Below are 21,244 nucleotides of genomic sequence, written 5' to 3'. Positions count from 1 at the left end.
AACTTGAGAAGACCATTTATTTTCTAATTTTCTCCAGCCAGCCATTATAAACAGCCTTATTGCAGAAGCCCTTGACATTCTCTTTGAATGTGGTCAGAGCGGTTTGTGTCTCTCGTAACTTCTCACCTTCTGCATGATGCCCTTCTCATAGTAATAGCGTAGAGAACGGCTGAGCTTGTCGTAGTTCATGGCTGGCCGGTTCTTCTGGATACCCCAACGCCGAGCAACCTGAAGAGACAGGAAAGCAATGGAAACTCATTCCCTGGGCCTAGTGGTTTTCTGCCGACCCAGGAGAGCCAGTTCTGTACCCTGACTGCTCTGGTCAATGCTCCATTTCCCTGACCTGAAAGGAAAAGCATCTCATTCCCTCAAGACTAAACATTCCACAAAGGTGATGATTTGGTCACAACGGCTAAGAGGTGAGACCTAGAGGTGGAAGAATGCTAGTACTGTAGATTACAGAGGGCTGGGCTAATGTCCCAGAGGAAGCAGGCCCTCTACTGTTTCTCCACATATGAATTATTGACCAATACCCGTAGACCATTAACATGTTGCCATTAAGTGCTATAGTTTCTGTAGCAGTCAATAAGGAATAATTAGAATGGTCATTCCTGAAACATTAGAAACACACTAGTGAGTTGCTAATGGGCCAGCAGAGCAAAAGTTCAATTCTAATAAGATTGGAGAGGGGCTGGGAGATGTTTACTTATTGCAGCTCATGGAATAAGGGGGAATCAGATCATTTCAGCCTGCTGCCATCCAATCCCCTGCTCCCAGAGGACTTGCAGAATGGACATTAAAACATGTAGCACCATTATCCACTTAATGAAAAATTAACAGGGTTTCCCAAACAGTTCTGAAGTGCATTATCCCACCCAGTCCACCTGAGGTGCAATGATGGGGAGAAGTAATTGGAGCTCTGGGCAAAAAAAGTCTTGCAGCCAAAAAACTTCCTAGTAGAGTTTACCCAATTCTCAGGGCAGCCAAGCAAGTTCTGTTCTCAAGTTTCTCAAGAGCCCAAATCCTGCCTATAAAGATAACTGTCAAGGCAGGAAAAGAACAACCCTAGAAATGTGAGTCTTCTCAGAGGTCTTTAAATATATGCAAACCAGGGGTCAGGTTTTGAACATTTTAAGTCAGTTTTGGAAACTTTTTTTTTTTTTTAATATATTTTATTGATTTTTTACAGAGAGGAATGGAGAGAGACAGAGAGCCAGAAACATCAATGAGAGAGAAACATCGATCAGCCACCTCCTGCACATCTCCCACTGGGGATGTGCCCGCAACCCAGGCACACGCCCCTGACCGGAATCGAACCTGGGACCCTTCAGTCCGCAGGCCGACGCTCCATCCACTGAGCCAAACCGGTTTCGGCTGGAAACTTTTTTAAAACAGCAAAATAAGTATATTAAAACACCAAATGTTAAATATGGAATGGGAAGTAGGGAGATTGCAAGTGGAAAAGTAGATCATAAAACAGCATTCTGCTGAAAGTATTTGGGCAGAATGAAAACAACATCTGAATTCAGGATTCTAAAATGACCTTTAATAAATACCAGAAATGATCTGATAAGTAAGGAGGAATGCATCTGTCCTAATTACATTAGAATAATTTAATAGCCATGATTCCACTCTGCCTTGCAAGAAACTGTGAAAGTTAAATTTCCATTCGTTTACTTCCTGCCCCTATGCACACACGATGTCCTGGCTCTCCTTTCTCCATTATGCATCCATTCAGCTCTATCTCTGAAATAGCCAAAAGGGCAAAATTAACCAAAAATTACATCTGGAAATAGCAGTGTAAAGGGAAACCTGCTACCCTAATATATGTTCTTCCACCCTGGCTCAATAGAAATGAGACTATGAAACCGTACTTAAACTACTGTCAGCCACAAGTGACGCAGGGACCCTTAAAAGAAGCCCAGCCTCATCACTTTAGTGTATTTAGTGGTGGAAAACATTCTTGAATATTCCTCCGCTTCTGCCACAACCTCTCTTTGCAGTCACTTGCTTATGCAATAGCTTACTGGAGAGAGGTTTTGTATATGCACAGACTTCAAAGCATCTGTGGTAGCCATAGTTACTGACTCATCCTCCTGGGCCAGGGCCCTATGATTCAGTAGCCTTCACCAGGGCTGCTCCTTCTGCAGTAATGCATAATGCGGCACAACTGCAGAGCAGCTGGGAATTAAGGCTGCCTCATTTCTGGGGTGAGGGGAGCAGGGAATGGTTTGTTACCAGCTCTTTCTGCCTTTCATCTTTCCCAACCATTCCTTTGATAGCAGGCATCTTGAGGATGGAGGCTGAAGGAGTTAAAAAAAAAAAATCCACATATCTTTTCCTCCCTTTTCAAGAGAGAGCAGCCATAGCACCGGGAGCGGTTCTTTCTGCAGCCCATCCTTTTACACCTCCCATGGCATCAGTTATCTGCCACATGTTCAACAAACAACCCTACCCCCAAAATATTCATTAATGCAGATTCACAGTTAAAATGGCTCCAGATTAAAGCCGAGTCAGTCATAATTGAGAGGGTGCTAAGCTGGACGACTATCAAAAGACATTTGATTAGGGGGCCTGCCAAAACGCAGTTCTAAAACCACAATTTCCATGCACAGTGTAATGGATATTATGGATAATTACCCAGAGTGCACTACTCAGCCACACAGCTGCCTACAATTACATCCCAAACAGCTTCCTCCTCCACTTCACCCTCCCAGCTCCCCCCATGACGACTTCTTACAGCTTTTCCGAGGAGTTGGTATCTTCCTGACATTAACAAGAGAAGGGCCCGCAAGGAGTACAGTGGGAAAAACACACCACAAATGCTGCCTGTCCCGAGGTAAAGTGCAGAGATGGAACAGAGCCGTCATGGATGAAGAGCCTGGAACATTCAGGGTTCATGGAATGCCTGGGATGGCAAGGTGGGGTGGGAAGGAGCACTTCCTGAAGAAACGAAGCTGTCCAATCAGCCGAGGGGGGGCTCAAGGCCACCACGGGCCTCACGTGACTTGGCCGCTTGGCATTTATGAGCATTCTGGATTAATATTAGTTTCTTTATTGAGAAAGCAGAGGCCCTTTGCCATCTGTTCATCATTTTCTTTACCACTGGTAGGAGAGCAGAAGATTCAATAACAGCTTTACAAAGGGTCATAACCAGGTTCACCTGCAGCTGTACAGCCTGTGCTTAGGCCCGAGGCAGTGGCAATAAAGTAATAAAAGCTCCTGTTTGTGCAACAGGATAAATCAATAAGGGCTGCCGCAGGACAGATTTACTGTCACAAAGCCTCGGAGAGTCTAGGCGACATGCTTTCCTCAAGCCTCACATAAACCAGGCCGCATTATGAGGAACAGAATGCAGGCCGATGGCTCCTCAGTATGGCTGGTGGCCGAAAACATGGGTCCATTTCCACATGACTTAGCCATAAAGAAACGCTTAGAAACACAACGGTACCGGACTCTGGCTTTGAAGGTAGGTTGAGTCCTGACAGAACCATTTATAACATGGAATGTTGACACATTTCCATTTTCGTGAGTGATACAAGGTAAGGAACACCATACGTGCATCTCCTTTTATAACTGCCTCCAATCCACATATTCTCCTCTTAACTTTTGGACCATTGTCTTCTTCCAAATCAAGTGCCAGGTTGTTACCTCCACTGTTAGCCCTCATACCAACTTAACCCCTTAGTGTGCTAACCTGAGCCCTGGAATTAATGGAACAACATTTAAAACTGCAGTTCTTGCTCAAATGTTTTCTAAGAACATTGTTCTCATTTCAATTACACATACCCAAAGATACTTATGCTCTGCTGATTTAATGTATAACACACCTATGTACATGCTACTCTACGAAGCACATGCAAGATTTTCAGGGCTGTTACTTCTTCTCATTTATAATCTCGCTAGAATTGAAGTCAAATAGAAATTAAAAATCAATCCCTTTGGAATGTGCCAAACTGAGAGTCTAATTTAATTTACTTTGTTATGTGATATTCAGGTAAGGGGTTCTGTAATATGTCTTCCCCACTGAAGAAATGGTACTGGTTCTGTCCATAGGCCTTTTTGTCAATAGTTCTGAGCAACAGACAGTAATAATGTTAACATTATTTCTTTTTCTATTAACAAAATAATGAAGGTTTTGTCATCTTTCAACTATTGTGATGTCACATAATATACTTAAAAAAATCTAAATTATCTCTGATAATTTCATTTCTTTAGGTTAGAGCTATTTGAAATATGTACTGGGGTAGCTGCATCCTGTAATATATTACCAAAGCATCACACAAATATTCTGTAGCTCCACATATAGGCTATGACACACAAGGGCAGACACCAAAACAAGTTTATCACTGAAACAACACTTGTAAACAACTTTCCAAGGCGAAAAACAGGCCCCATTTAGATCTTTATGGCCCCCTCCCCAGACTTTGTAGAAGGGATACTAATGCTTTTTAATGTATTTCACAGTGGAGAATCTGCCTGTCTGTGAATTGTAAACTGACCTCTGGATAATAGGAAGGGCACCGCCAAGCCCACTGACCAGGCCAGATCTGAATGAGAAGAGCGTACTTAACACTGTACAAGCCTCAATGGAGAACTAAACAAGAGCAAACATCAGCACCATCAACAAATAAAAAATCATTCGAGTCCAGCATCCAATGCTCACCTCCTCAGGTTCTATCAGCTTGAACTCCATGCCTCGGCCTGTCCAGGCAATGAAGTGGGCATTGGCTGGGTCATCCAGAAGGGTAACCAGGAACTGCCACAGCTGAAGGGAGCCTCGCCTCTGGTAAGGGGGCCCCTCACGATACATGGTGGGCTCTTGTTTGACTTTGCCTGTTTGGGACAAAGGTACACATGCAATACTTTAATCTTAAGTATTTCAGGTGGTTTGGGCAAAACAGAGTTAATGCTAATCTGCTATTAATAAGACTGAGGGAGGTGCTCTGACATCCCTGAGCCTCTGGCTTAGCAACAAACCGGATAGGGCTACTCACCTTCCAGTCTCTCAGGAACAACACAAGTGTCATCGAAGTACAACCGGGGATCTTTTTCATATGAAAAGCCTGAAGGAGAAGTTAAAAAGAAAGACCACGTTGCTTAACAAATTCTCTGTGTGTTCTATTAAAATTCTGGATCTAAGAACTAAAATGGGATTCTATCCTTTTGGGCCCTGAGCCCCATTAATGGAAATATCGATGCTAGACTGAATTTTGGGGGACTTCAAAAGGACTCAGGCTTCGCGTTCTGATGTATTCACCAGAGCTTCAGAGCGGCCCTGCTCTGAGAGCTAGGACTGCAGGGAAGCACCGAGTCACCAGAAGTTCCTTCACATCTTGCTTCTGATGTCTGCATGGATCAGTGTTGCTGTGACTAAGGCTTTATATCTGAAAAGACATCTCATCTATTTCAGTCGGCCTAGCCACATGGATTTGGTTGATCTGTGCATACTCTCGCCATTTTCAACCTTTCTTTGTCGAGGCTGCCCACATACCTCATTCAATTACAAAAGAGTCTGGAGGGGAGAGAGGATCGCCAAATTGAGTAAAGACTTGGGCCTGTGGAGGATTTCGCGGAGTAATAACTTAAAAAGCATGTTGCAGTTATAACCAGGCACATGGAAGGAATCTGAAGAGACGTTCTAGCAATAAAACTTATTTTACAGATAACAAAACAGAGATCAAGAAGGGGGAACTGACTGGTCCAACAACACATGTACGTGGAAATGAAAGGAAGCCAAGGCAGAAAGTTAAAGGGGTCAAGAAGAAGGAAAGAATGTCCTGTATTCACAATCCACAAAAACCCTTAATATGCATTCCATGCTGACCACCATGTCACCAGGCATCCTGACAAGATCAGCGGTTCAAATCAAAGCCACTTAATAGACAGGCTTGATGGGGACCACATCTCTCCCCATGGTCTGGCCTGCTTCCGGGTGTGAGCACTCCAGTGTACTCTCCTCCACCAGCACACTTCTCAGGAGAAAGCACCAGGGGCTCCTGTCTGGGAAACGGTGCTCCCTGTGCTCAGTTCTCTGGTCCACAAACCTGGCTGTGTAGTACAGGTGTATGCGTGCCAGGTCTGCAGTGGGGACAGGCAGGGGGAGGCACTCTGCAGTGAAGGGCTATCTTAGATTTTGAGGGGGATTTGCTATAACTTGAAAAATCCACAGGTAAAGGTGCCAAGAAACAATCTGTTGTTCTTTCTTCGTGATCAGTCCAGACCAAGTTCTTGGCAGGACCAGCACCATTTTTAAGAGGCCTGGAACTGGGAAAACACTGCCCAATTTAAAGGAAACTGAGATTTTTTTGAGGTTTGAATGATTTTTTGTTTCCTCAGCTCCAAGCACTATTTCTCTGTTTGCTTAACTACCTCAAAGGATGTATAATTTTATTGTCATTTATTTATTATTTAATTCAATAAATATTTTTGCCAGGCACTGCACTGGAAGGAGGTAGACGAGAAGACTACGGACTTGGTGCTTGTACTCGTGGAGCTCGCATCCCAATTGATGGACACAGACAATTAAGTAGGAAAAAAAATAAATAAATGAGACATGGTGTGGTATGGAACATTTAAAGAGTGTAGGCCCTAGAGCCAGACTGATGGACCTAGATTAGCTGTGTGACCTTGAACAAGTTAATTAATTTCTCTGTGCTCCAGTTTCCTCATATGAAGACTAGGGAAGATAATAATTCCTACCTTATAGGGTTGTGAGAATTTAACGAGTTAATATATATTCTGTTCCATGGATCTATCTATCTTTATACTGGCGTGCCAAGAATAGCTCCTGGTAGATAAGTGTGCAATAAATGATAATTGAAAAAAGTTAAGATAGTTAATTGTACATTGTGATAGTACTATTAAGAAATTAATTGAATAATGTGAGAGCTTTATCTTCTATTCTCTCTCACAGATTCTAAATTCCTTGAGGATAAGGACCATGTTCTGAATTTCTTCATAGCACCTGATACATAATAAGTGCTCAATAAGTATTTGAATAAATGAGAGAATCTATAGTCTCCATTAAAAAAGACTTAGGAATACAATGCTAACTTTTAAATCAGGAATTCAGTGACTCCTATGATACATTTATTTTCCAATTTGATTAGAAAACTGACTTTTATGACAAACTGTAATACTTTATACTATCAACAAGAGTTACATCATGCTTTGTGCCTTGTTTGCCAGAAAACTATATATTCCTGATTTTCCATATGGATTTTGGTAACTCCAGTGATGTTTGAATGGCCTTATGATAGTCATTATAAATATACTACTTCAAAATTCACACACCTGTTACACTTGCTGTGTTATTTTTAGAGCTCTTCTTCCTCTAACGTAAAGATAATGCAGTTATAATATACTGGGAGAAAATGTAAAGCTAGATTACCTTCTAGGTTTGGTTTTCAAACTAATCAGATGAAGGCCTGCCCATGAGTATCGTTTTGATGTATTTTGTGGTTTCTAGTTATCACCACATGTGATTCTCTAAAACATCTGGAAGATGCTGTTGGTTTAAGTGAAATGTAAGTCAGTTGAATTTGCGCCAGCAATTACATCAGTTGTGGCTACAACTATCTAATCACTCAAATAAAGGTGGCAGGAAGGAAGGACCTGTTTGAGGAGCAAAGTAGAAATGAGAGATTCAAAATAGTATGCAAAGATTCCAGGTGAACGCTAAGGCAAGATGGCTATCTTAGTAATCACAGATGCCAATCAGAAACACTTGTTCCACTAACTGTTTCACAGGCATCTGTGGTCAAGCCTGTGTACGGAGGGAAAAACCATGTCAGAATAATTTAGAGCAATTAAAAATGCAGGTCTCTTTGCAATGAACTTCTTCACTGTGTGGGGGCAGGGAAAGGAATGGGAAAGAGTGGGGCAACGAACACAAACTCACCAGGTATTTTGTGTGTAGTAAGCAGCCCAATGCCTTACTAAAAATATTTCCTTTAAGAGCATGCTCCTTTCTAAATGTTGTAATTATGCAAAAATGTTTTCCTCCCTCTTTCCCGCAACTCCCTCTTATTTTGCCTGCTGCAGACATCAATTGATTCTGTAGAAACATTCAGGAACCTGGAAGAGAGCCCCACACAGCTGTGCCGATCACAGTCAGAGGTCCAATAGAAGCCCTTCCTTCCCAGGGCTGGACACTCACTCTGATTATCTCAGTGCCCCGTGCAACAACACCTGGTCTCCCCTCCAACCAAGCCAGTGGGAAATAATTTTTCATTGAAACCACTCCTGTGAACCAATCACTTACAAAAACCAGCCAATGTTTCATAGTGCTGTTTTATTAGTTCTTTCAACCTTCCTCTAAAACTCTAGAGCAGTGGTTCTCAACCTTGGCTGCACATTAGCATCACCTGAGAATCTTTTTAAAATCCTGATTTCTGGGCCTCATCCTCCGGAAATTCTGTTTCTTTGTTACTAATGCTGTGGCCTCACCCCATAACAAAGAAACAGAATTTCCGGAGGATGAGGCCCAGAAATCAGGATTTTAAAAAGATTCCCAGGTGATTCTAATGTGCAGCCAAGGTTGAGAACCACTGCTCTAGAGAACAGTGGTTGTCAGTTTTGGATGCACATTAGAATCACCTGGGGAGTTTTAGAGGCTACTAACCCCTGGGTTCCACCCCAGAATTTCTGCTTAATGGTCTGGGTGAAGCCTGGATATCAAATATTTTAAAAGCTCCTCAGGTGATTCTAATGTGGAGCCAAAGCTCAGACTCTCTGCTCTATAGTAGTTCTCAGACTTGAATGTGCATCAGATCACCTGCTTGTTAAAACACGGATTGCTTGGAGTTTCTTATTCACTAGGTCTGGGTGGGTCCTGAGAATTTGCATTTCTAACAAGTTCCAGGTGAAGGTGATGCCCTGGGTTTGAGCAATCACTGCTCTAGATATTTATAGAGTGGTTAATTTGACAGAAAATAAGACATACTTCTGGGGAAGCTGTTCTAAGGAAAAAGCTCTCCCATGTTTCAATGTTCAGAAGAGAAGTCCTGAACCTACCATCTCAAGTCATGACATAATTCCCAAGTTCCAGTTTAGGCCGAATGTGTTATATACAGCTGTGTAATCTCCTTGTATGGAAATGTGGAAAACTGATTGGTCCACCTTTTCTTCACATTCTCCCCTGAACTCCTAAAGTTAGGGTCATTGCTATTGAAAATGCTGGCAGCCCTCACAGTGCTCAGGGGCATGCCTCAGACTGTGTGTGCAAAATAACAGAAGAATATGATCAACTAGCTCTCATATTCATGAGCTAAGGATGGTTTAAACTATGATCTGAAATCTTAGCCTGGAAACTGAGCAATTTTAAGCTTCCCTGAATACTTTTATTTTTTAAAGTTACTTACCTTCATGGCTGTTGGAGAAATAGCCCCCTCTCATGTAGGTTGACTGGCAGTTAGGCACTTCTGAAAGAGAAACACAGACAGGCACACTCTCGTCAATCATTTCTGTGGTGAGTCATCACAACAATCAAACTGCAGCTCTGCAGTGAAGCCCTAACCTTCTCCTGCTCCAAGGTCATGTCATTTTGGTTTTGTCCTGGGAAAGAGGTACCACCCTAACAACCAACATGGTGTTTTCCCACCATCTGAAAGGAAGACTCTTGACTCCTAAATCGAGAACTGAGAGAAAAAAATGTCTCGTTCTCACAACTTGCTCATTTAGAAATTAGTTTAATACCAAACTTGATGAGAGAGCTCATGGTAGAAGAAATTGGCTTTTAAAAGGCCAAGGTTGGCCTTCTGCCTATAACAACTCTGCGGCTTTGGGGTTTTGGACGGGGAGGAGGGTCACTAAGATCTTCCCAATTTACTCTTTATAGCTGATGGTCACATCCAGTACTGCTGTAAGAGGTGAAGGTATTTTTAGGCCAAAGAGATTAGGGGATCTGAAGCTATGAAGCTAGGACAAGAACTGGCAGGAGTGGATTTGGCAAGTACATTTGCACCATGCTGGACCTGTCAGAATGGAACCCCTGCACAGCCATCTCTTCTTCTGCCATCATGTTTTCAAGACAGTGAGTTGAGTTGTGTCTATGCCAGGCAAGCCTGCCTACATACCAGGATACCACTCAGACCAAAGAATTACAGATATGGTAACATCTGCTGAGTGTCTTTCTTTAAGGGAGTGGGATGGGGTAAAAAACTGGTCAGGACAGATTAAAATGTCAATCCCAAAGTAAAAATGTTTCTGGTCATGCCTACTCCTGAGAATAATACATCAAAGCCTTCAGGAGGAATGCCAATGGGAACTTTACAAGTTATTGATACCTATACTTGGTGATTTTTCTAACATAAAGCAACAGATGTCTCCCGTCTGCTTACCTCCTCAACCTTTTCCATAACCAATTTCTGCCTGAATTTAGCAACCTATGTATTATCTCACAAAAGGCCATTGAGTAAATTCTATAACCTATTTCATTTGCAAAAGCCATTCATGTATATACTGCCCTTCCCTTCCCTAGGGTCTTCAAGAAAAGCATGCCTGGGGAAGGCTGAAAACCTACCCACCAACCCTCAAATTCCTTTAGCACCAACTGCAAAAAAGAGTGAAAAACTTAAGTCATTTCTGAAAGGAGGAAAAACGAAGCAGAAGAAACAGTTTCTAGATGTGCAAGCTACAACCCAACCCTCCTTTTCCCTGATGATCTCATTTAATAAACCTGACCTCTAAGATATGTAGTCAGTGAATGAGTGTGTGTGGAGGGGAGGGGGACAGCAGGGCCCCCAAGTACAGCTTAAACTCTTGATATGCTTAAGGTTCTAGACAAGAGTAACCTATCTATCTATATAAAAGCCAAGTGACCGGAACGATGAAATGACTGGAATGACCAGTAACTCTGATGTGCACTGCGGTGGTCAACCGGCCTGATGGGGGCCTGATCAACCCCCCCGCCCCCAACCTCTTGCAGACCCTCCCCCTGGCTGGCCCTGCTCCTGATTGGCCCCACCATCCTGATTGGGGGCAGAGCCTGCCGGTCAACCTCCCTAGGCCCCTCCCCACTGCTGGCCCGGCCCTGATCGGCCCCCATCGGGGCAGGCTGGCCAGACCCCACCTGTGCACGAATTCATGCGCTGGGCCTCTAGTAACCAAATAATAGGAGACCTAATGTATCTCTCCCTGTGTACACCAGCAGCCACTGAAGGACACAGAAACTTTCCAGATGAAAACATTGCAATAGAGCAGTGAATCCCATGAAGCAACCAAAAAGACACCTTTCTCATGGCACACCCAGCACCCCACAGAGCAATGACACACAAGGTGCTTTCTTGAAACACTATTCATTTCAAGAATAGAAAGAATCCCGTCCCACATGTGGGCTCTCTTCCATACTCTTATATTGAAAGTTTATGAGTCTTGTATTAAGAAAGAAAACCACAGAACTAGGGACAGGACTAAGATGCAGAAATAATATTTCCTGTGTTCAGTGACCCTAAGATAATAGGTCTTAAAAAGAGTATTATCAAGATTGGACCCCAGGCCTGGCCAGCATGGCTCAGTGGTTGAGCATCGACCTAGTAACCAGGCGATCATGGTTAGATTCTCAGTCAGGGCACATGCCCCAGTTGCAGGCTCAATCCCTAGTGTGGAGAGTGCAGGAGGCAGCCGATCAATGATTTTCTCTCTCCCTCTCCCTTCCTCTCTGAAAAAAAAAAAAGATTGGACCCCATCAATCTTCAGGGTTGGCCTCAGAGGTGTATTCTGCACCACTTTTAATTTAGTTGTAATTCTGGTTTGGTCCTGGAGGAGGTGAGTGTAGCTTCCACCTACTTGCCACCATCTTGAAATCTCCCTGCACCACTTTTGACTGCCCCCTGCACTTCTTACCATTTGCATGGCTTTTGTGTTCTGTTTTTTATTCAGTTATGCATAAACACACCTGCTTTACTAGCTCCTAAGTTCTTTAAGGGCTAATTTTATGAAACTATTCCCCAAAGCCCTACAGGAGGAAGACATTCAATAATGCCCAGAAAGATGGATGAGAGAATGAAGAAAGAAGTGGCATGACTTCATACTAACCTGAATCAACGCAGTAATCCCGGGGCTCCTGCTTGATTCCCATTGGTGACTGGAACCCATGTGCTGGGGGGCCCGGCATGCCTGGGACCCCATGTTCATAGAGTGGGTCATGGTATTCTTGTTTGAATCCCTGAGGGGGTGGGGGAGCTGCAGGGACAATAGGTTCTGACATTTGCCGGTGGTAACTGGGGCGATTATCTCCAGGAACTCCTGACTGAGGAGGGAAGGGGTGGCAGGGTTCAGACAGTTGTCTCTGAAATCTGCAAGAAGAAAGTAGTTATATTGTTTAATTAAGAACATCACGAATACCTTCTATAATTTAGCATTGAGGATTAGATGTTCAGGTTAAGGAAATTATTTGCAAAGCAATGCCTCTCCAACCAACTTGACAAAATGATCCTAAACTTTATTTAAAAGATTAAATAATTTTGAAAAGAGATAATGATCTATTCCACACTGAAAATATTATAAAGCCATAATAATTAAAACAGGAATAGAAGAAATGCAAGATAGGCATGTCAAAGAAATTGAATGGAAAGTCAGAAACTGTCAAATATATTCCAAAATTTGTTAAGATAGGCATTTCAAATTAGTGGGGGAAAAGGTTGAACTTTTGCTTTATACCATATGCTTAAATAAATTTAATATAGAATAAAGATTTAATGTAAAAACATAATAGTAAAGTAAATATATATGAAAACATAAAATCTTGGAGAAAAACACCTTTTTATACATTGTATCAACAGCAGAAACCACCAAAATAAATATGAACATACCTCATTGTATAAGTTTCTATAAGTCAAAAAACATCAGCAACAAAACCAACAAAGAAACAACAAACTGGGGGGAAAATCTGTGACAGTCAGAAAATACCAGAATCAAACCCCAAAATTAAACTAATTGGAGGAAAATTCTCTAACAAATATAGCAATGTTAATGTTGTTGACATAAAGGGCTTTTAAAAATCAATAAAAGATGAACATCCTAACTGAAAAAAATGGGCAAATGACATAAATCAGGAAAAATCACTAAAGAAGGAATACGAGGACTCATAAATAAACAAAAAGTTTAACTTCATTAGTAATCATTAAGGAGAGAAACAGTTTTTCCCGATTACTTAGAGGATGAGCAGGCAGTTAATAAGTCTGTGTCTGACACATAAAACACACTGAAATCATAGATATAGTTAGATTTTAGCTACAAAGATGGTCACCAGTACAAATGTCTAATACAGGAACTGGCTACGGATGTGGTAATACAGCCATTTAGTTGAAAGGAATCATAAAAAATGATGCAGTGTACAAATATATAAGGACCTGCAAAGGTATTTTTGATATTTTAAGGCAGGCTGTGAAAGAGTACAAAGAGCATCACTTTTTCGCAAACATAAGGAAAGTGTGTATGGTGTTATATAAAATCCTGGATTTGTACCTAAATGTTCATACTGCTAATTTTGGGTGGTAATGATTTTAGGTGACTTTCTTTTTTTGCTCTTCTATAGTTGAATAAATATGCTTTATTTTATAATAAGACAGAACAATAAAAGCCTTTGTTATTGTTATTTAATGAGTATCATTAACATCCTTTAGCTGTCAGAGAAACCCAGAGGAGTGCCAACAGCCTCTGCCCTGTTGCAAAGGCGGAGTAGTAAAAGAGAAAGCCTGGGGTCCTGAAGTGAAGCCACTTACTAGGGAAGTGATGGGGGGCACATTTTCTTGGTTTCAGTTTCCTCATCTGTAACATGGGGATGTATTATCCGACCAAATGCTACTGGAATGATGAAATAAAGTCATGTCTACAAAAGCATGGTTTCTGGCACAGCTGTAATCACTGCCGAACTGGGGTAGACATCAGGAGGGTGGGTGCAGAAGTTAGAGATGGGAACCCTCAATGTGAGGCCTCAATCCGTGAACTATGCATAAGACACTAATCTATGTGTATAAAGAAAAGCATTTGTGAATATGTGCCCTCAGGTAAAAAATACGAGCCAAGGTTCAGGGGGAAAAAAGTAAAGATTTTAGTACTAATTTCAATACATTTTAAAAAATCAATAATATAATCCTGTAATATTAAGGTCTTACTCTCTCCTGTTAGCTTGAATCCTATTAATAGCTTTAATCAAATCATTTGAATTTGATTTGAATCAGTCTGTGGCAACAGGTGGCCAACAGATTTCTAGGATATCAAGCTTTAAAATCTTAAACTGAAAAGATTGGGTGCAGATAAAGTACTTTTTAGATCAGGGTACAGCATGGCTCTCACTCTGAGTCTTTACTACCCTATCAAAAGCAGCACCCTATGCCCTGGCTGGCATAACTGTGGTCAGAGCATTGGCCTGAACACTGGAGGGTCGGTTCGATTCCCAGTCAAGGGGGGAGCATGCAGGAGGCAACCAATCCATGTGAGAGACATCAATGTTTCTCTCTCTCTGACTCTCCCCTTCTGCCCTCCCTTCCATTCTCTATAGCAGGGGTCCTCAAACTACAGCCCGCGGGCCACATACAAATACAAATATTGTATTTGTTCCCATTTTGTTTTTTTACTTCAAAATAAGATATGTGCAGTGTGCATAGGAATTTGTTCATAGTTTTTTTTTAACTATAGTCCGGCCCTCCAACTGTCTGAGGGACAGTGAACTGGCCCCCTGTTTAAAAAGTTTGAGGAACCCTGCTCTATAGAAATCAATGGGGAAAATATCCTCACTTCTTGGGTGAGGATTTTAAAAAAAAGCAGCAGCCTAAGATCATTTTACAACATAAAGATCACCAACAATTTTACATATACTTATCCTTTTATCCCAGAACTAAAAGCATCAGAATCTGCCTGGCCAATGTACTGAATAAGTTTTAAAACTATATAAGGCTCAGTGGGTTGAGAGCCTTTCACTGAGGGACTGAATGCATTACAGTGGAACTTCATCAGGAATGAGATTTTCTAGGATGCTGTTATTTAAGGAAACCCTTGCGGAGTCTTTGAAGAAGTGTAAATTTGAAACTCGGGGTTCGACTTGACGTTTAGAATATAGCTACCAAAAAAAAAAAAAAAAGGAAAATAGAATATAGGCACCAGCAGTACACTGAAAACCTGAGTTTTTGAAGAAAAATTTGAAGAAGGGAACCCAAATGAAAGATGAGGATATTCTCAAGGCCTTATGTTTATAAAGTACCCAAACCTTATGCTAGCAGGAAGGAACAGCAATAAGGGCGGTGTTCTCTATCTTTCCCCTCTGCCACCATCTCAGCACCTTCAAAGGTGACCTGCACAAATCACTTCCTTTGATGGCTCCGGGATGGCAGGAACCACTCAGTTCTGTAATCAGAGCCTCTGCAGCTGGCAGGCCCAACCACTCTACTTCCGCTCATCTTCTCACCTTTCAGAATGAAACTCTAGAGCTGTCCTGGTACAGCCCCTTCAGAAAAAGGTACTTCCAGATGGGCATCAGGCAACATAACTGGAAGGATTTGTGAAACTTGGGGGCCTGGGATCTGCAGATAGATTCTGTCACTGGGATTGTTCTGTCTTGGTTTGTTTTGAGGGAGTGGAAGTGGCAAAGGGGACATTACGGGTAGGTCACAAAACCAACAATTTGGAAGAAAGTCTCTCAGAGCTTGCTGCTGATAACGGCTTTTATTTGCTGAGATTAGTAAAGTAATTCAGTTCTTCTCCCCTAAATACATTCTGTGAACTTTACTCAATGACCTTCATTTGAACCCTCTTTCCCTGTTCCCAATCCTTTGAAGTACCTAAGAATGTGTTGTATACATAATACAGCTGTGACAAAGATGCCTCTTGTTTACTGAGGCAGGCAAGCATTTTCAGTGGAAGAGGGGCCTGGTTCCTGACAAACCTCTCCCCGCTCACTCCCAACCTCTCTGACCCGCACCCCCACACTCATATCCCAACAGGGCTCAGGTGGTAGTGAAATCACAGTTGGTGAGCAAAAGGAGACTTCCGACTACCGAGGGATTCTAAATTCAATAGGTTACAGATTAAGGCTTTTTCAGTGCCAGTTTATTTAAAGAACCAGTTATTTATTTATCTGTCAGATTTATATAGCGCCTTTCCTCCCAAGAACTCACCCACGCTACCAACATTTGGTTTACGTTATGAAAACCGTTAGATGCTTTTTCTGCATTTCCTTTTCAGTTTCTGCTGCCAACACACAGAGTAAACACAATGCTTAGAGGAAAAAAAGGAGAAAAGTGTGGATTCAATGAAGGCCACACAGTGGCCGCGGGTGCCGGGTGAAGCAGTGATGTTCAGAGGCCATTGAGAGATGATATGTAAGATCAGCCAAGACACCAACACCAAGTGCTTAATATTTCCGTTAAGGCTAAGAGCAGATAGAAAATAGAGAAGCAGCATAGCTGGGTAAGAGGCTCTGGCTGTGAAGTCAGAACATCCTTGTTTGAAATCCAATCTTTACCCTTATTAGCTATGTGACCTTGGGTGAGTTATATAACTGCTCTGAGCCTCAGTTTCCTCTTCCGTAAAATAAGGACAACCATGGGATCTGTCCCAAAAGTCTGTTGTAAAGATTATATAAGATAATGCATAAAACAGGGCCCGCACTATGCTAGGTTCTTGATATACATTACGTTTAAACATCACTATCAAATGTTCCAGCCCTCCCCCAGCCTGCAACAAGCCAAATTCAGAAGTTATGCAAATGTAAGGAAAGATCTTAAGGAACTGGGAGAGAGTACTATCACTCACACAAAATAGAAGAGTCCACTAGTTGCCTACCCAATATCTAGTCTGCTTTCTCAGAAAGAGAATGCTGATTTATATTCTGGGTGGCAATGTGCTACCCAACTTCACACTAATGTTTATTTTTCCTGCCATATACCAAGCCAGACACTGTTGCAAAACAAAACCCAAACACGGTCCCTAAAAGCAAAACCAGAGAATTCTGAAACAGCTCTCAGGGCTCTGTGAGGCCTGTCAGCTCTGCTTAGACTCAAGTTGGCCCATTTAAACGGCGATAAAACATTGAGTGATAAAATTTTAAAGGCTTAAATGCTTATCTGATTTCTCAAGATCAAATATGGAAGAAGGTGATGTAAACATGAGATGTCCCCAATATAAAATAGTGAAAGTATTAGTTTTATATGTACATCATTAATAAGTCTGATGACAAACAGAAAAGATTAGGGATAAAGAGGGCTTTTACATTTTCAAAACTTGCAATTTCTAAAATTGTGCTATCGACATCATTTTAGGAAGATTCCCTACGTATAGTTTCCTTTATGAAATATAAGAGTGATTTTTAAGCAGTGAAATTGTCATAAAAGTTAACATTTAATAAGTACCTTCTCTGTGCCAATATGATTTTTCATTTAATCCACCCAATGATATGTGTGGTATCTACTATTCTCCATTTTCAGATGAAGAAACCAACACTTAGAGCAGTTAACTGCTTGCCTAAGGTCATACAGATTCAAAACCAGGTCTGTCTGTCCAACTCCAGAGCTACTGGCCTATACTGTTTCTACAATTGTTTCTATAAATTGTTTTTAAATACTATCTTATGACATTTAAATAAAAATATAGTCCAGGCAACTTGAAAACTCTCATAGGTTTGGAACTTAAGAAAAATATTTTTTAAAGAACTTCAAGACTAAAAGAAATAATAGCAAACAGTTGGAACTGAATTTTTAAAATACTACACATCAGAACTTGTAGGGACAGCTTAAGCAGGATTTGGGCAGGGAGATAAAATAATTGATTGCCCCAACCAGGATATTTTGGGGAATTAAAGCAAATGCTATTAGCAATTACATCCGGACAAGACATGAACCATACACGACCTGGGAAAAACTAAATGTATGGTCACTGAGCCTTAGGAGGAGTTTTATTTGGTTATATGGTTATATTATAAAGAAAAAAAGCTACACATTAATGAGGTAATCACCCAACCAAAGAAGTTAGAAAAAGAAAAACAGAATGAACTGAAATAAAAATGAGATATTTTAGTGAAAGCAGAAATCAGTGATATAGAAAACACCCAATAGAGAGGATGAGTAAAGCCAAAGTTGATTTGTTATAAAGACAAATGAAATTGTCTGCTAAGACTATGAAAGAAAAAAAAAAAAAACCTAGATAAATATCAAACATGAAAAAGCAATACCTATAGATACTATAGAGGTTTTACTTAAAAAAACATTATAAACAACTTTATGGCAGTTAATTTAAAAATTCACAAAAAATAATTTATTAAATTCACTCAGCTAAATAGAAATTCCAGAGCAAAACTATAAAAAGGTGAAGATGCTGAATCAGTAACTGAACATCTTCCACAAAGATAATATCAGATTCACATGATTTTACTGACAAATTCTTCCAAGATTTCATGGAAGAAAGAATGCCAATTTCACACAAACTATTCCAGAATATATAAAAAGGAGGATACCCACTACTCATTTGATGAGTATAACCTCAACGCTAAAACCAACAAGGACAATATAAGAAAAAGTGTACATTTATCTCAATCATAGTGATGCAAAAGTCCTAAATAGATATTGGAAAATCAAGTCCAGTAACATACAAAAGATGATACATAACAGATAAGTTAGTTTTATCACAAGAATACAAGGTTGGTTCCATATAAATCAATGTAACTCTCTACAGTGGGAAATTAAAAGAAAAATTTCCTTTGATCACCTCAACAAAGGGAGAAGTATTTGATAAGGGTCAATATCCATTCCATTAAAAATTCAGTAAACTAGGGATAGTAGGAAATTTCCTTTAGCCTAATTAAAAGGTAACAAAAACCCTATAGTAAACATGGTTAATTGTGGAAAACAAGCTCTCTTAAGATTCAGAACGAAAAACACCCACACTGTAACCATTAGAAGTAGATCACTGAGTCTGTTAAAGAAGGTTCCATTAAGCATCTATGAAACGCAGTTTCAGATCCCAGAGTGAGTTTGTGCTGCCATTTGTAACATGCTATTTACAGGCGTGCACGGCGAGAAGATGCGTCAGACACACTCAGGCTAACAAATGTGACTCAGTCAAGTTCTTCCCTCTCTAAGAGCTACAAAGTATGACGGACAAAAACGAACAGCAGTTTACTAGGGATGGGCTTTAAAAGAGAAAGTAGAAACGGGAGAGAAACTTGAATATGTTAACTCTCTTACTATCTACCATCTTTAGAGAATGAGTCGTACCCAGTAAATCACAATTCCAGGACACTCAAGCTCATCCTTTCGAGCTCTGAAGCTTTGGTCATAACCACTGAGGGAGAGAACATAGCAGGTAGGCCATTCATCCTTCAGAAGATGCCACACGTGACTGATCCTTTCTAGGTGACCCTGGGGCACTGTATTCTGACTATCAATGTCAGCAGAATAGCCTATTACAATTCGACGCCCTCGGGTCGCATCCAAGCAGAGGATTTTTCCAACAGCAGCAATATTTTTTTAAACTTTATCTTTTCTTGAGTTTTTGTGTCTTGATGTCAAATGAGAGAATAGTGTGTTCTAAAATTCTTAGGTGATCAATTTTTTAGTTGAGCCTAAGTTGAATTGTGGAGTCTCAACTCTAGATGTAATGAGAAATGGTACAGTGAAAGGCAAAACCGTATCTGGCCAGTACTATGGGCATAACGTAAGGGTATTTTCTAAGTTCCAGCACCTTGCCATGTAAATGTGGTAAACAGCACGATGAGAAGCCATGTGAGACTGCAATGGATGAATGAAAAGCACTCTCCTCTCCTCTTCAAGAGCAGCTGTGGTCTTTAAGGATAAATGGAACAGGTCTGAACGTGCCAAATTACAAGGGTTTTTCCTCCTCGAGGGGAGGAAATAGTGAATATAAATCACCCTCCCAAACAAGTATTTATCTTCTAAAAATAAATTTTGAGTTGTGAAGAATTATATACTAAGATTGCACAAAACGTTAAGAATATACTTTTGACTAGATTGTGTTTTAGTTGTTTAAAGTATAATCTTAGCAAACTATTATCACTTCATCAAGAGACATACTGAAGACAAGTAAGATACTGGGTTAAATGTGGTCTAAAAAAAGGGGTCTAAATCATGGTTTTTAAACCTCAACGGGCTTACTCTATTCAACAGAATGAGCAAAACAAAACAGATACGTATTATAACATGTCTGAAAATGATGAAGGAATTTAGTAGGATTTTATAGTTTAAGAGATGGCGTATGTTCTGATAGTTTAAGAGATAAAGAGTTGGATAAAGTTCAAGGCTAGAACAAATTTCTCAAGGTCACTTACTCAGTTTTTAATAGACATTAGCGAATGTTAGCAACCTGCCCCCCACACCCAAATCATAACCAAACCATATGGCGTAGCTGTAAGTTAACGCTTTGGTCTCTAAATGGAGGACCCTGCATTTGGCTACGTGACATTTAGAAAGTCCTTTAGTTGCTGAGGCCTGATTTTCTTATCTGTAAAATAGATTTTTTTACTCTTCCTTGTTTACAGAGCTGTTAAAGGGCTCCAATATGACTGTATTTCCTTCTATCCCACAAAATACCATATCTTTTGGTTAAGGGGGTTCATTTTTGAAGTAATATTCCCTCTAATTTAAATAAAGAGTTAACAGAGAACAAACTACAGTTACTAATAAGAGTAATCTGCCCCACTTTCGGGCATGCATAAAAGTTATTAAACATGTGGTTATTAAGCTTATCATACATGCCTGCAGTTACTGTTACTGTTACAAAATCAGACCAGAGATTTCAGTTTGTCTCATTTTCCATGTGCTACCCGGTATCTACAAGCAAAATTGTTTGTTGTTTTTTAAATGCATTTTGCATCACACAGATATCACATTATCTCATTTGTCATAGATCAGGGCAATAAGAAAAAAATTCAGAGTACTGAGTACTTGATGCTGAGAGAAAGTGGGGGATTGGAGTAGAGATGGGGATAAAAGAGAGGGCTGGGTCCTGATGTCTCAAAATGTGACAATAATATATCCAGGCCTGGCTCCGGACCCACCAAGTCAATCTCTGGGTGCAGCAGGAATCTGCATTTCTAATAAGCCCCCGTGGGAACTCCTGTGTACCCTCAACTTTGAGACTACAATGCTCTGGTGTAGAAGCCTAAGTGCCCCAGTGTTTTTTATTTATCGATTCGGAACTTCACCCTTCACCCCATTTCTCTCAAGGATCTTTGTATCACCCAGGGGATGTGAGGTCTTTTTATTTTAGACTCATCCTTCCTAATGGCAGA

The 21,244-nt window shown here is 40.7% G+C and overlaps 1 protein-coding gene across 1 annotated transcript in view; it reads right to left on the bottom strand.

Annotated features, from left to right (window-relative positions):
- The window catches only part of ETV5 (ETS variant transcription factor 5), a 58,117-nt gene that overhangs the window by 3,974 nt on the left and 32,899 nt on the right, over positions 1 to 21,244 (bottom strand). The window contains exons 8-12 of the mRNA XM_070406633.1: positions 12,040 to 12,299; positions 9,366 to 9,425; positions 4,998 to 5,066; positions 4,667 to 4,836; positions 127 to 228 (exon numbers count right to left, since the gene is read on the bottom strand). Coding sequence (XP_070262734.1) covers positions 127 to 228; positions 4,667 to 4,836; positions 4,998 to 5,066; positions 9,366 to 9,425; positions 12,040 to 12,299 — 661 coding nt within the window. The remainder of the gene's footprint in view (positions 1 to 126; positions 229 to 4,666; positions 4,837 to 4,997; positions 5,067 to 9,365; positions 9,426 to 12,039; positions 12,300 to 21,244) is intronic.

This window comes from Myotis yumanensis, unplaced genomic scaffold, assembly GCF_028538775.1.
Source record: "Myotis yumanensis isolate MYYU_CA2020_CCGP unplaced genomic scaffold, mMyoYum1.0.hap1 SCAF_2, whole genome shotgun sequence".
NCBI classification, from domain to species: domain Eukaryota; kingdom Metazoa; phylum Chordata; class Mammalia; order Chiroptera; family Vespertilionidae; genus Myotis; species Myotis yumanensis.
This window is presented reverse-complemented; position numbering and strand designations above follow the sequence as displayed.